Source organism: Zonotrichia leucophrys, chromosome 28, assembly GCF_028769735.1.
Source record: "Zonotrichia leucophrys gambelii isolate GWCS_2022_RI chromosome 28, RI_Zleu_2.0, whole genome shotgun sequence".
NCBI classification, from domain to species: Eukaryota; Metazoa; Chordata; class Aves; order Passeriformes; family Passerellidae; genus Zonotrichia; species Zonotrichia leucophrys.
Window position 1 is genome coordinate 4939985 of NC_088197.1, and position 14694 is coordinate 4954678.

General features: G+C 69.9%; 3 protein-coding genes across 5 annotated transcripts; 1 reads left to right on the forward strand and 2 right to left on the reverse strand.

Moving 5' to 3' along the window:
* Nucleotides 1-191: 191 nt before the first annotated feature.
* MPND (MPN domain containing) lies at nt 192-4001 on the reverse strand. 2 transcript variants are annotated; one of them, XM_064734056.1, is made up of 13 exons: nt 3926-4001; nt 3104-3321; nt 2368-2598; nt 2130-2292; nt 1975-2059; nt 1799-1895; nt 1607-1679; nt 1457-1533; nt 1214-1382; nt 1066-1136; nt 859-948; nt 567-659; nt 256-482 (listed from the first exon to the last, which is right to left on the reverse strand). In XM_064734056.1, the coding sequence occupies exons 1-13, from the start codon at nt 3930-3932 to the stop codon at nt 396-398; spliced, it is 1461 nt and encodes a 486-aa protein (XP_064590126.1). In that variant the 5' UTR covers nt 3933-4001; the 3' UTR covers nt 256-395. The 2 variants fall into 2 exon arrangements, with proteins under 2 accessions (XP_064590125.1, XP_064590126.1); XM_064734055.1 differs by having other exon boundaries at nt 192-482; nt 2130-2598.
* A 336-nt stretch (nt 4002-4337) lies between these two features.
* On the forward strand, nt 4338-8271 carry STAP2 (signal transducing adaptor family member 2). Its single transcript, XM_064734374.1, has 10 exons — nt 4338-4639; nt 4888-4959; nt 5344-5439; nt 5756-5812; nt 5887-6110; nt 6382-6522; nt 6745-6814; nt 7160-7256; nt 7689-7814; nt 8034-8271. Exons 1-10 carry the CDS (start codon nt 4547-4549, stop codon nt 8093-8095), a joined length of 1038 nt encoding a protein of 345 aa, XP_064590444.1. The 5' UTR covers nt 4338-4546; the 3' UTR covers nt 8096-8271.
* Nucleotides 8272-8348: 77 nt separating this feature from the next.
* Nucleotides 8349-14213, reverse strand: FSD1 (fibronectin type III and SPRY domain containing 1). 2 transcript variants are annotated; one of them, XM_064734373.1, is made up of 13 exons: nt 14150-14213; nt 13292-13399; nt 13085-13216; nt 12488-12589; nt 11831-11853; nt 11496-11617; nt 10993-11202; nt 10786-10884; nt 10532-10691; nt 10377-10456; nt 9376-9627; nt 8736-8824; nt 8349-8658 (listed from the first exon to the last, which is right to left on the reverse strand). In XM_064734373.1, exons 1-13 carry the CDS (start codon nt 14159-14161, stop codon nt 8554-8556), a joined length of 1494 nt encoding a protein of 497 aa, XP_064590443.1. In that variant the 5' UTR covers nt 14162-14213; the 3' UTR covers nt 8349-8553. The 2 variants fall into 2 exon arrangements, with proteins under 2 accessions (XP_064590443.1, XP_064590442.1); XM_064734372.1 differs by having other exon boundaries at nt 9376-9649.
* Between the last annotated feature and the right edge of the window lie 481 nt (nt 14214-14694).

The window sequence follows — 14694 nt, forward strand, 5'->3', positions numbered from 1 at the left end:
GATTGGATGGCACTGGAAGGTCATGGGCAGGGACACCTCCCACTGTCCCAGGCTGCTCCAGTGCCCATCCAGCCTGGCCTTGGGCACTGCCAGGGCTCCAGGGGCAGCCACAGCTGTGCCAGGGCTGCCCACCCTCCCAGGGAGGAATTCCCTCGCACATCCTTTAGTCCAGGCCATGGCAGAGCCACCTGTCAGGAACTGCTCTTTAATCAAACTACCACTTCCACAAACCACCGAGCCACAGAGCCCGCGCCGGCACGGCCGCCCCCGGGGCAGGGCGGGCTCCGGGGCGCTCCGGGAGCTGCCCCGGCCGGGCCCGGGAGAGCCCCGGGGCTGCGAGCCCCGCCCGGGCTGCGGGAGGCGCCTTGGTCCCACCGAGGGGCCGCGGGCCCTCCTCACCCGCTGAGCTTCAGCAGGCTGAAGATCTGCTCCAGGACGTGGCTGAAGCTCTGGTCTTTGGGGGTGCGGGAGGCCAGGGAGCCCTGAGGGGGGGGAACCCCGCTTGATTCCAGCACAGGGAGTGGGTGCCCCAGCAAAGCCCCCCCTGCCCTGCCAGCCCTTCCCACCTTCAGCTTGTCCAGGTAGGTCTGATCCTGACTCCACAGCTCCTGGAACTTCACCAGGTCGGGGGCTCCCTTGTAGAACTCCACCAGCAGCGTCTGGGGGGGGGACAGAGGGGCTGCAGGCCTGGGGGTGCCCCAAAGCCAGGCAGGGCCACCCCAAACCTGCAGCACCGAGGCCTCGATGGGGGCTGGAGATGGGACGGCCACCATCACCGGGGCTAAGGGCAGGATGGGGACAGGTGGTGGGGTCCCAGTGGGCTCGGGGGGTTTTGGGGGGCCCCCACCCCTCTCTCACCATCTCCTGCACGACGTCGTTGGTGAGGAATCCGTCCTGGATGTAGGTGACCTCCACATCCATGGGGATCCCGTAGTCGTTGGGCCGTTGCTGGGGGATGGGGGAGCCAGGCAGGGGTCACCCCACAGCTCTGGCACCTGACACCACCCTGGGGACACCCGAGGGTGCCAGATGGGGAGACTCCACCCCAAATTCTCCCCCTCTTACCTCTGGCGGCGGCATCACCCAGAAGGGCGCGATTTTGGACTCCACGCCGGGGTTGCCGTGGTAGAAGGGCCCTGTGGGCACAGAGGGGGCTGGCACAGGGGGGTGGCAGCAGCCGCAGCCCCCGGGCAGCCCCGGGGGGCTCACGTACCGCAGATGAGCCCCAGGCAGGGCTGGAAGCCGTTGCCGCTGCCCTGCAGTTTGAGCTGGTAATCCATCTGCGCATCGATGTCGTGCAGGGACGGCAGCGCCGGCCCGAAGGGGTGGCTGTGGTACCACCCCACCAGCGACAGCCCCCGCAGGAACAGGCTCTGGCAGATCTGGGGGGGCACAAACCGTGGGTGCGGAGCCTGCAGAGCCCCCAGAGCCCCCCCAGGCTGGATCTGCCCCTCACCTCCTCCTCCACTGCGCCCGCGGCTTCGGCGTCACCCAGGCGGGTCCGGCAGGGGAAGGCTCGAAGCACGGTCAGCACTGCGGGGACACGGGGCTGGGTGACACCCCCGGGCCACGGCAGGGCCGCCCCCACCCCCCGGACCCCACCTACGCTGGGTGTTGGTGTCCCAGCGCCCCCCCAGGTACCCCACCACTTCGCTCCGCGTCAGGTGGCTGTGGAAATCCTAAAGGAAAAGGTTAAAATCAGCGGTTTAGCACGAAAATAATGGCACGAGGGACACCCCGCTGGCTGCAGGTGTCCCCAGCGCCATCAGCGATGTCCCGGCCTGGGGAGGGGACGCACCAGGAGCAGGAGGACGTTGCTGGAGATGGCCACGTTGAAGGGCTGGAATTTGTTGATGGCGGCAAAGGAGGTCACCTCCACCAGGGTCTGGGGGTTCCTGGAAGAGCCACGGCCCCGCTGTCCCCTCTGTCCCCGCTGTCCCCGGCCCTGCCCCGCCGTCCCCTCGGTGCCCCTACCTGGCCGAGTCGCGGGTGCCCAGGGTGCAGTAGCGGACGGGCACCCGGGGCTTCACCTCCAGCCTTTTCCCGGCGCTGCCTCCGTCTGCCAAGGACACGGTCCCGTCACCGCGGCCGGGCCGCCCGGGCCCCCCGGCACCCCCTCGGCAGCTCACCCGTCCCCGCCGGCTCCGCCAGGCCCTTCCCCTGCTGCTTCTTGCTCCTCTCCTCCGGCTTTTTGGGAGCCGCCGGCTCCGGCACCGCCAGCCGACCCTCCCTGGCCGCCTCCTCCTCCTCATCCTCGGGCAGCTCCTCCTCCTCGCCCTCGCTGGCCAAGCTCTGCGGGCACACGGGGCTGGCACCCAGCTCGCCCCGCACGCTGGGGGCGTCGGGGGGAGGCGAGCCCGGTCCCACCTCCTCGGGGGGCGGCACGTTGGGCTGGTGCTTGCGCAGCCAGGCCGCCTTGTACTGGTCCAGCTTCTGGCCCTTGTAGCGCACCGAGGCCCAGCCGCAGCCCGACTTCTTGGCGGGGTTCACCAGGCGCTTGCAGTGCGTGGCCCAGGCGCTCGGAGAGTTGAACACCTGCCCCGTCTCCTGCCAGGTGATCGTCCCGTCCGAGCCCAGGTCCCCCACGAACTTCTTGCCCTGGGGACAATGGCGGGAGTCACATCCCCGTGTCCACATCACTTCTCCCTCAGCTTCATCACTGTCCCTTGTCCTCATCCCACATCCCCTGTGCTCATCCTGTGTCCTGTTTGCTGTCCTTTTCCCTGTCCCATGTCTCCTGCCTCATCTCTGTCTCCTGTCCCATCTCTGTCTCCTGTCTCACCTCTGTTTCTTGTCCCCCTCCTTATTCCCAGTCCCCATCCTTGTCCCCTGTCCCCACCCCTATTCCCAGTCCCCATCCCTCCCCTTGTCCCCATCCCTCTCCCTGTCTCCATCCCTGTTCCCAGTCCCCATCCCTCCCCTTGTCCCCATCCCTCTCCCTGTCTCCATCCCTCTCTGTCCCTATCCCTGCCCCCTGTCCCCATCTCCTCTCCCTGTCCCCATCCCTCTCCCTGTCCTCACCCCTATTCCCAGTCCTCATCCCCTCTCCCTGTCCCCATCCCTGTCCCCATCCGTGTCCCCTGTCCCCTGTCCCCAGGCTCACCAGGTAGTAGATGGACAGGACGCCCCTGCCCGGCTCCAGGAGCCCGTCTCGGAGCAGGACCCTCAGGGTGATGCCCCTGCGGGTCAGCACCGCCCCCCGGGCCGCCCCCGCCGCCTTCGCCACCTCCGGCTCGGCCTCGGCCTCGTCCAGCCCCGGCTCCAGCTCATCCTCATCCTCCTCCAGACCCTCGTCCCCGCCGGGGGAGGCGGCCGCGAGCGCTGCGGGGGGGCAGCGTGTGACAGCGCCCCGGGTGTCCCCCCAGAGCTCCCTCGGGTCCCCCCTGGGTTTCTGCCCGCGGATGGGGACGCGGGGACAGGGACGCACAGGGACACAAGCACGGAGGGGACACACGGACACGGAGGGGCAGGACACGGGGACAGGAGGACTCGGGGGTGGGAGGGGGGACACTGACGTGGGGACAGGGGGGTGAGGGCACAGGAGGGTGGCAGGGAAGGACTGCGGGTACGGGGACACGGCTGGCGGGGACAGGGACGGGCTGAGGGTCGCGGGGCCGGGATGTGCCCGCCGAGGTCCCGCGGGAGCGCGCTCGGGCAGGTGCACGCGCGTGCCCCGGGTGTACGGGGGTGGGGGGGGGAGTGACCGGTGCGCGTCCCCGGCCGGGGCGCGTGTCCGTGCGCGCGTGTCCGCTTCCCGGTGCGTGCCCGGTACCGGGTGCCCGCTGCGCGCCCGTTGTGCGCGTGCTCGGTACGTGTCCGGTGCCCGGTGCGTGCCCGGTGCGTGTGCCATTCCCCGTTCCCCGTTCCCAGTTCCCAGTTCCCGGTTCCCGGAGCCGGTGCCCGGTGCGCCCCCGCCCCCCGGTACCTGCCATGCTCCGCTCCCGCCGCTCCCGCCGCTCCCGCCTCCCCCCGGTGCGCGCGGCGGCGGCGGCGGCGACACGTGATGGGGCGGCCCCGGGCGCCCCGCCCCGCCCGGGGGGGCGAGGGGACACCGGCACCGGCGGGGGGGGACGGGGGGGACGGGACAGCCCCGCACCTGCAGCACCGGCGGGGGGGACACGGGGGCTCAGCCCCGCACTGACACACGGACACCCCCCCACACACCTCCCGGCGGGACCCCCCGCCCGCCGCCCCGGGAACGGGGGGACATCGGCACCGGAACCGGGCGGGGGGACGGGCAGGAACCGGCTGGGCTCGGCCCCGCACCTGCCGCACCGGGCGGGGGACGGGGGGGGCTCAGCCCCGCTCCGGTCACGGACCCCCAGCCCGGCCGGGACCCCCGGGAGGGGCACGGGGGACACCGGGAGCGGGAACGGGAGCAGGAACCTGTCGGGGCGCACCTGCTGCGTGCGAGGGGAGGGACTCGGGGGCTCAGCCCCGCACCGGGGATGCCCCGGCCCCGCCGGGACTCCCGCCCGCCGCCCTTCGCCCCGCGCCGGGCGGGGCCGGTACCGGGAACTGCGGCGGCTCCTGCGCGGCGGCGGGGATGGAGCGGCCGGTGCCGCTGTCCCGGGGAACCCGGCCCCGCGCCCGGCACTACTACGAGGGCTTCGTGGAGAAGCGGGGGCCAGGTGATCAGGTGGGCGACACCGCCGGGACCGACCCCGGTACCCCCGGGACCGAGCGCCAAGAGCGACCCTCGGGGGTACCCGGGGACCCGGGACCGCTCCCGGCACTCCCGGACACTGTCCCCCCCCGGGACCACCGGCTGTGCTCCCTGCCGAGCCCGGTGCCGATGCCAGTGCCGGCTCCCTGTGCCGTTTCCCTGTTGCCGGTGCCGTTTCCCTGTTCCCGGTTCCCGGTTCCTGAGCCCGTCCCTCCCCGCAGGGCTACCGGAAGGTCTGGGCCGGGGTGCGGGGGCTCCAACTCGCCTTCTACAGCGGGCCCCAGGACCAGGAGGTACCGGGGCTCCTCCGGGCGGGACCCCCGGGCTGGGACCCCTCAGGGTGGGACCCCCTGGACAAGAACCCTCGGGTGGGACTGGGCGGGCTCCCCCAAACCGGGGCCTCTGGGATCTGCTGGGGCTGGGACCCCCAAGATTGGGACCCCCCCATCCTGTCCGGGCCCCAGAGATGCCCCTGGGGCAGGATCCCCCCAGGGTGGGACCCCTGTGCCCCCTCCCCAAGCTGGGACTGGTAAAACCCCCCCAGGATTGGGGACCCGTCCCCATAAACCCTCCTGGGCAGGGACCCCCGAGGATGGGACCTTCGGGTGACACTGGGGGGACCCTGCTGAGGGTGGGGGTGTCCCTGGGCCGGGGGTCCCACCCTTGGGTGCCCCCAGCCCCTGGAGCTGCTGGACCTGGGCGAGCTGGTGACCGTGCAGGCCAAGGACGGGCTGCTCATCCTCAGGCTGAGGGGACAAGAGGTGACAATGAAGGTGAGGGGCAGCCAGGGGGCAATGGGGGTACCTGGAGGGGGGATCTGGGGGTACAGAGGGGACAGGATTTCAGGACTGGGGGGATGAGGGGACTGGGATTTGGGACGGGCTGCAGGTGGGTAAGGGAAGGATTTAGGGACACAGAGGGGACAGGATTTTGGGACTGGGGAGACTGGAGGGCACAGCGGAAGGACTTGGGGGTACAAGGGATGGCGGGTTTTGGGATTTGGGGCCAGGTTTAGGGGGCTGTGGAGACCTGTGTGGGGCACAAGGGACAGGGGACAGGCCACCCTCATGTCCCTGTGTCCCCTGGCAGATGAAGAGCTGGGAGATGCAGGAGATGTGGCGGGGATTCATCCTGACCATGGCCAAGGTGGGTGCGGCGCTGCCCGGGGCTCCGGGGGTGACAGGGACCCCTCAGTGCCACCTGCCCGTGTCCCCCCGCAGATGAAGATGCCCCCGGACCTGGCGCTGCTGCCCGGACACATCTCCCAGCTGCTGGAGGCTCTGCGGGAGGAGCAGCAGCGCAGGGGCACCTCCGTGTGTCCGGCCAGCCCTGTGTCACCAACCACCCCCGTGTCCCCAACCACCCCCGTGTCACCCACCACTGCCGTGTCCCCTATCACCTCCGTGTCCCCGACCAGCCTCGTGTTCCCCAGCCCCTCTGAGCCGTGAGTCGGGGGCCGGGGGGGGTCCCCATCCACCCTGGGGACCAGCATGGCCCAGCTGGGGTGGCCCAGTGTGGCTGGGCAGGGCTGGGGGTGACAGCGTGGGGGTCCCCAATGCAGGGCTGGGGGTGACAGCGTGGGGGTCCCCAATGCAGGGTATGGCTGGGAGTGACAGAGGCGGTCCCAGTGTGGCCGGGCAGGGCTGGGACTGTCAGCGGGAGGGTCCCCAGAGCAGGGCAGGGTATGGCTGTGGTGACACAGAGGGGGTCCCCAGGGTCCCCAGCTGTTTTTTCCAGGTGACTCGAGCCGAGGCTGAGCTGCTGCTGGAGCTGAGCGCGCCCGGGGGGAATCTCCTGCTGCGGCCCGGGGGACACGGCCAGGGCGTCTCGGTCACCACGCGGCAGGAGCAGGGCGGGTCCGTGCCGGGGACACCGGGAAGGGGTCCCCAGGGGGGACGAGGGTGGCTTAGAGTGAGGGTCCCCATGGGTGCAGGGTCCCAGGGTGAGTGGTGTCCCCTTGGGGGGGGTCCTGGTTCGGTGGGTGGCCCCATGGGAAGATCCCCGTTCGAGGGGTGTCCCGCGGGCTGTGAGTGCCCCACAAAGGGGGTGCCCAGCCCCTGAGCCCCCCCGACCCGCAGGAGAGCGGTGCTGAAGCACTACAGGGTGAAGAGAGAGCCCCAGGGCTACCTCATCGACCTGGAGACCCCGGTGAGTGACACGGGACAGGGACCCCAACCCCGGGCACCCCCCTGAGCGCCCGGGGTGGGACCCTTGGGGTCACCCGAGGGACTGGCACCGTGTGGGCTGTGCCAGCCAAGGGCTGGGCACCCCCAGGGTGGCACCAAGGGGCTGGGGTCCCCCGAGGGCTGGGGCTCAAGGAACTGGGACCCCCAAAAGAAGGGACAGAGAGTCCCTCAGGTTTGGGATCCCCGGGAACTGGGACCCCCAAAGAGCTGCAGCCAAGGGGGTGGGACCCCCACGCGGGGCCCGGGGCGGAGGGCAGGGCATGGGGGGCACAAGGGGGGTCCCCGAGTGACCCCTGCGTGTCCCCAGCACCGCTGCTCGTCGCTGGCAGACGTGGTGCAGTTCTTCGTGCGGAGGAGCGAGGGCAGCCTGCGGCCCCTGGAGCCCGAGTACAGCTCCCAGCTGGGTGGGCACGGGCTGGGGGGCGCGGGGGGCTGGGGGGCACTGCTGGGGGGTCGGGGACACTGCTGGGGTGTCAAGGGACACTGCTGGGGGGTCGGGGACACTGCTGGGGGGTCGGGGACAGTGCTGGGGGGTCGGGGACACTGCTGGGGGGTCGGGGACACTGCTGAGGTGTCAGGGGATGCCATAGGGGTGTCAAGGGACACTGCTGGGGGGGACCTGGGGGGACAGTGTGCTGGGGGGTCGGGGATGCCATAGGGGTGTCGGGGGACATTATTGGGGTGTCAGGAGCAGCCGTGGGAGGCTGGGGGGTGTCTGGGGTACTCGGGGCTCTGGAGAGTTGGGGGGCAGAGCTGCTGGGGTGTCTGAGCCTGGAGGGGCTCAGGGGGGTCTGGGGGTGTCGGAGGGTCCGTGACCCCCCCATGCTCTGCCCCAGAGTTCGTGCCCATAGAGGAGGACCCTCCCCCGGCTGCAGCCGTGCCCAGGGCGGCCCCGAGGAGGGGCAGGAACCCCCCCGGCCTGGGGCTGGTGCCCGAGCAGCAGCTCTACATGAACGACCCCGGTGAGGCCGCTCGGGACTGCGGGGACAGGAGGGGGCACCCCCACACCGAGACCCCCCGGTCCCGCTGTCACCCCCAACACAATGAGGGGACACGGTGGGGGGGCAGGGGGGTGGCAGCATGGGGACACCGGGTCCTGTCACCGCCTCGGGGGGCAATGGGGGGGCAGGGGGATTCTGGATTCTCTGCCAGCTGCTCACAGCTCCCACCCCGTGGCACAGGCAGGACCCAGGAGCTGCTCAGGGAGCTGCACAGGAAGCTGCAGCAGCGCCGGGCTCTGTGATGGGGACACTCTGGGGACACCCCCGTGGTACCAGCAGGGGCAGTGGGACCGTCCTCACCCTCAGGGAAAGCTGTCCCCAGTGTCCTCAATGTGCCCAGTGTCCCCAGGCCTGGGGTGACACTGCAGAGGGCAGGAACCCCCTCATATAGATGTAAATAAAGAACCCTGTGCCCACCAAGTCCCATCCCGCTCCTGGCACCCTGGGGGTGTCCCAGGGACCCCAAATTCCCCCCGTGCCCCATCCACGGCCAGGTCACACCTACATCCCAATTTATTCTCCAGGCCAGAAGCAGCTCTCGGTGCTGGGGGGGCAACGAGCCCCGTGACACGGGGGGCACGGAGTGGGGGGGCCGTGGGCAGCCCCAGGGCTGGCAGCGCCCGGCGGGCAGTGCTGGGGTGGCAGAGCCCCCGGGCAGCGCTGGGGGTGGCAGGGGGGTACATTCAGTGCTGTGCCCAGCTCAGGGCAGGCTGGAGCTGCTGGCGGTGCTGTTGCGCTTCTGCAGGCACCGCACGGCGCTGGGCACCTGCAGGCCTGAGGTCACCTGGAAGCTGCCACACCACACCTGGGGGCACAGCGCGGGCTCAGGGGGCTGCGGGCAGCCTGGCAGCCCCCCGGGACCCCCGGGCCTGCCCCCCTTACCATGAAGGCCGGCAGCACGGGCTGTGTGAACTTGGCCTTGAAGGTGTGGAGCAGCTGCTTGGTGCGGGCGTTGTAGAAGGACAGGAAACCTGTGGGGATGGGGGACAGGTGGGCATGGAGTGGGCACAACCCTGGCACAGTGCCTGGGGTGGTGACAATGGCCATGTGGTGACAATGGTGGTGGCAATGCCCATGGTGGACATTCGTGTCCATGCTGGAGTATGGACATGCTGGTGCCCATGGAGGTGACAATGCCCATGGTGGTGACAATGTCCACACCAGTACCCATGGAGATGCCAATGCCCAGGGAGGTGCCAATGCCCAGGGAGGTGGCCATGGAGGTGCCAATGCCCATGGTGGTGGCCATGGAGGAGATAATGCCTATGGTAATGCCAATGCCCATGGAGGTGACTATGTCCATGGTGGTGACAATGCTTACACTGGTACCCAGAGAGGTGCCAATGTCCATGGAGATGCCAATGCCCAGGGAGGTGACAATACCCATGGAGGTGCCAATGCTCATGGAGATGCCAATGCCCAGGGAGGTGACAATACCCATGGAGATGCCAATACCCATGGAGGTGCCAATGCCCAGGGAGGTGCCAATGCCCAGGGAGGTGCCAGCCCAGCCCAGCCCCACCTTCGTGGAAGTTGCAGTAGACGCCGATGCAGTCGGGCACGGGCACGTCGAGCGCCTTGGCCTTGTTGTTGTGCTTGGCGCTGAAGCTGACCTGCAGCCAGTTGTTGAGGTGCAGGCACCACGACGCCGGGGTCTTGCCCAGCTGGTCGAACTTGCCCAGGCTGCGGTAGGCCACGCCCACGCCGAAGGCTTTGCTGTCGCGGTCGTAGCGCACCTCCCAGTAGTGCTCGTCCCCGTCGATCAGGGTGTCCCCTGGGCACCATCAGGGTGTCCCCTGGGACCAGGGTGTGCCCTGGGCACGGCCACGGCTCTGCCCGGGCCACCCGCGGCTGCCTCGCCCTGTGCCCACCCTGCCAGGGGTGTCCCCTGCTCCCCTGGGTGCCCCCTGTGCTCTGATCCCTGAGTGCCCCCTCCTCATCCTCACCCCTGAGTGACCCCTCCTCATCCTCACCCCTGGGTGACCAAATCCCCAAACCTCTGGGTGTCCCAGTGCCCTGCCCTGGGTGCCCAGGCCCCCACACCCCTGGGTGCCCCCTCCTCATCCACACCCCTGAGTGACCCCTCCTCAGTCACAGCCCTGGGTGACCAAATCCCAAAACCTCTGGGTGCCCAAATCCCCACACCCCTGGGTGCCCCCTCCTCATCCTCACCCCTGAGTGACCCCTCCTCAGTCGCACCCCTGGGTGCCCAAATCCCCACACCCCTGGGTGTCCCAGTGCCCCGCCCTGGGTGCCCAGGCCCCCACACCCCTGGGTGCCCCCTCCTCAGTCACAGCCCTGGGTGCCCAAACCCCCCAGGCCGGGTGCCTCAGTGCCCCCCATCCTGGGTGCCCAAACTCCTCAGGCCAGGTGCCCAAATGCCCCAGGCCTGGTACCCCAGTGCCCCCCATCCTGGGTACCCAAACTCCTCAGGCCAGGTGCCCAAACCCCCCCGTCTGGGTGCCCCTCTCACCCAGCACCCCTGGGTGCCCAAACCCCCATCCCCCTGGGTGCCCCTCTCACCCAGCACCGTGTAGGACTCCGCAGTGAAGCGATCGCGGCCCCCGCGGCCCAGGGACATCCTCTTGGGCGACTGCACCACCCTGGCACACAGGGACAGGGCAGGTTGGCACTGCCAGGCCCAGGGGCCGTGCAGGGGGGCCCGGGGGTGGCGTTACCTGGCAGGGGAGTTGGCAGGGGAGGCCGTCCTGCCCTTGCCATCCTTCTCACGAGCCTTGACGTCCTGCACCTTCCCGCCCGTGGCGTCCCACTCCACGCTCAGCTCCTCCACCCGCAGGTTCTGGTGGCACGTGCTGGCGTCCAGCCGGAACATGAACGCTGGGGACAGCCCCTGTCAGCGGTGCCCAGACCCCCAGCACCCCACAGGGCTGGCACAGGGGGCACACGGGCACCTGGCACCCCCCGGACCCACCTCTGGTCTCCAGAGTGACCGGCTCCGAGAACTCGCCCGCCACCGCCTTGTTACACGCCCGCACCCGAAAATTCATGTACTTCATGTCAAACTTCAGCCCTGTGGGCACAGCGGGGTCACAGGCCGGGCCACCAGGAGGGCACTGCCACCCCCGTGTGCCCTGCAGAGCCTGGGGCAGCCCCAGTGCCCGGCACCCCGTGCCCTCACCAGTGAGGGTGTACTCAGTGCCCTTGATGCCCTCGATGACCATCCAGGGCTGGTCCTCCTTGGCACGGGGCGGCCCCTCGAAGTTGGTCCTGCGGTACTCCAGCACGTAGTGGTCGATCTTGCTGTCCTCGTCGGGCATCCTCCAGGCCAGGGTCACACAGTTATCGGCCACCAGCGACTCGGCCAGGTCGATCTCGGGGGCGCTGGGCACTGCCCGCAGGAGCAGCCGTGCCAGTGTCCCCCCTCCCTGCCGCTCAGGGGTTCCCCAGCACTCCCGGGCACCCCCAGGGCACCCCACGAGCTCAGCAAGTCACAAACCTCAGGCGTGGCACCCCTGGCACCCAGAGACCCCGCTGCCCCCCTGGGCACAGCACCCAAACCCCTCATCCTGCCCCCATCCCTGGCACCCTCCTGCCCCTCTGGGCAGGGACACTGCCCCACGCCGTGCCAGCCTCCCCCGGTGCCCTGCCCCGTCCCCCCGTGTCCCCCTGCCCTGGCAGTACCTGGCAGGAAGGCCAGGGCCTGCAGCAGGCGCCGCTCCTGGGCGAAATCCACCATCAGGTGGCTCATGTTGTCACTGACCTTGGCCTTGAGCGACAGCCGGAAGGCCGGGGCCATCGTCACACTGTGCCAGGACAGGGACAGGGCTCAGGGGGGCCGGGCACGCCCCTGCCCTGCTGGGCCCTGGGGAGGGTGGGCACTGCCACCCCTGCACCAACAGGGCCACCCCAGCACCCTCGGGACCACCCCAGGACCAGCCCTGTGGGTCCCTGGCTGGGAGGAGGAGGAGGAGGAGGAGGATGAGGGGTTAGTGGGTGGGGGGCTCGGGGGGCCGTACCTATCCTTGATCTGTTTGGCCGCCTTGTGAGCGCAGAGGGAAAGAGGAGGAGAAAAAGCAGCAGTGAGGCAGCAGAGCCGGGCACAGGGGGCACATGCGGGACCTGTACCAGCTGTGGCACCCAGCGGGACAGCATCCCTGCATCCCACAGCATCCCTGCATCCCACAGCATCCCACAGCATCCCTGCATCCCACAGCACCCTGCATCCCTGCATCCCTGAGCATCTCAGAGCATCCTAGAGCATGCCAGAGCATCCCACAGCATCCCAGAGCTTGCCAGGGCATCCCAGAGAATCCCTGGGCATCCCACAGCATCCCTGCATCCCACAGCATCCCATGGCATCCCACAGCACCCCTGAATCCCAGAGCATCCCCAAATCCCAGAGCACCCCTGCATCCCTGGCACAGCACCCCTGCACCCCTCTGGCACAGCACCCCCTGGCACAGCACCCTTCATGCCCCGTGGCCCTGCCATGGTGCCCCTCTGTGTCACCCTTGGTGTCCCCTCTCCCACCCAGCCCCGCCAGGCACAGCCAGCCCAGACAGAAAAGGGGTGCCCAGCCCAGGGTGGCATCGAGCGGGTGGCAAGGGGGGGTCAGGACGCCCCCAGCGTGGGGACAGCAGGGCAGGGCCACCCCTGGCACCGCGGGCACCCACCTGGGAGAAGTCTTGGTGGTTGGCCGTGCCCAGGGCCTGGTTGGCCGCCTCCAGCAGCTCCTCGGAGCTCTCCAGGGCCTTGGAGCACGCCACGAGCTGGGCCTGCCCGGGAGGGAGGGCAGAGGGCCGAGCTGGGGGGGCTCTGGGCTGGGCTGGGGGGGCTCTGGGACCGGGGGGCTCCGGGCTGGGTGGGTCCAGGGACAGGGGGGGCTCTGGGCTGGGGAGCTCCAGACCAGGGGGGCTCCGGGCCTGGCAGGTCCTGGACAAGGGGGCTCTGGGGCCAGGGGGGCTCCAGGCCAGGGGAGTTTCAGGCCTGGGGGGCTCTGGGCTGGGGGGCTCCAGGTCAGGGTGGGTCCCGAGCCAGGGGGGCTCTGGGATAATGGGGGTCCCGAGCCAGGGGGCTCTGGGTCAGGGGGATTCCAGGCCAGGGGAGTTTCAGGCCTGGGGGGCTCTGGGCTGGAGGGGCTCCAGGCCAGGAGGGGGCTCTGGGGCTGAGGGGTCTGGGCCAGGTGGGTCCCAGGCCAGGTGGGTCCCAGGCCAGAGGGGCTCCAGCCCAGAGGGGCTCCGGGCCAGGGAGGGCTCCGGGCCAGGGCTCACCTGCAGCTCGTAGGTGCGGCTGGCTCGCTCCTGCTTGATCTTCATCACCATGTCCTCCTTGAGCTCGTCCAGCAGCGCGTACAGCGACTGGAACTCGGCCTCCAGGTCCTGCTGCGCCCGCGCCGAGTTGGCCTGGGCACAACGGCGGGGCCTGAGCGGGGGCGGCCCCGCGGGGCCCCGGGGAACGCGGGGGGCGGCCGGGGCTACCTCCACGTTCTGGAGCATCTGCTTGAGGGAGTAGATGAAGTTCTGGATCTCCTCATTCTTCACGGCGAGCGTGGTGATGATCTTGCGCAGAGACTCCTGCCCGGCGCCCTGCAGCGGCCGTCAGTGCCCGCGGGGCCCGCGCTGCCCCCGGGGCCTGGCCCGCCGTGCCGGGCCGTGCCAGGGCATGCCAGGCCGTGCCAGACCGTGCCGGGCCGTGCCAGGCTGTGCCAGGCCGTGCCAGACCGTGCCGGGCCGTGCCAGGCGCCGCGGGGACCCGGCCGGGCTGCCCGGCATGGCGGGGCCATGACTTGGCAGTGTGAGTGTGAGTGCGAGTGTGAGTGCGAGTGTGAGTGTGCCAGCCCCGAGCCCCCCGCTCCCCTCCGTGCCCCCCCAGCCCTCCCGCACCCCTCCGATGCCACCCTGAACCCCTCAGCCCTCCATCCATCCTCCATCCATGCTCCATCCATCCTCCACACCTGCGCTCCTCATCCCTGCCTCTCCATCTCCTCTTCCTCTCTTCCTTCCTTCCTCTTCCTCCCATCCCTCCATCCCCACTTCTTCCATCCCTCCTTCGTCTCTTCCTTCCTCTTCCTCCATCCCTTCCTCCTTCCCATCCCTCCATCCCCACTTCCTCCATCCCCCCGGCCCTTCCTTCCTTCATCTCTCCCTCTCCATCCCTCCCTCCTCCCTCCCTCCCTCCACCCGTCCATCCCTCCCCTCCATCCCTCCCCTCCATCCCTCCCTCACTCCATCCTCCATCCCGCCCGCCGCCCCCGCTCCATCCCCTCCTCCTGCCGCTCCCGGTTGCTGCTCGGTGCCCCGGTTCCTCCCGCCGGTGCCGGGGGGTGCGGGCCGTACCTGGTCGCCCATTCCGGGCCGGCCCCGCCGCGCTCGGCCCCGCCGACACCAACAAAGGGGGAGCGGCGCCCCCGCCCCGCCCCCCTGGGCCCCGCCCCGCTCCCGGCCACGCCCTGCCCCCCGGGGCATGATGGGAGTTGTAGTCCGGGAGGGGAGGCTGCGACCCCCGCGGGTGGGGAGCGCTGGGGGCGAGGGGAGGGGTGGGGGACATTGTCACCCTGCGGGGGGGGCGCTGGGGACACTGTCACAGTGAGGGGGGGTCCCAGATCAGGAAGCCTGACCCCCCCCAGCCTGCTTGGGGGGGTCAGAGGAAATCCCCACAGGGCTCCCCCCAGGCTGGAGTGGAGCCGGGATCAAAGTGGAGCCTGAGGAGGGGCTGGCACCTGTCCTCGCTCTGAATGGTGTCCCATATCCCTGTCCCCATCCCTGTCCCCAATCACATCATTGTCCCCATTCCTTGTCCTCATCTCTGTCCAAATCCCTGTCCCATATCCCTGTCCCCATCCCTGAAAAAATCCTTGTCCCCAATCGCATCCCTGTCCCCA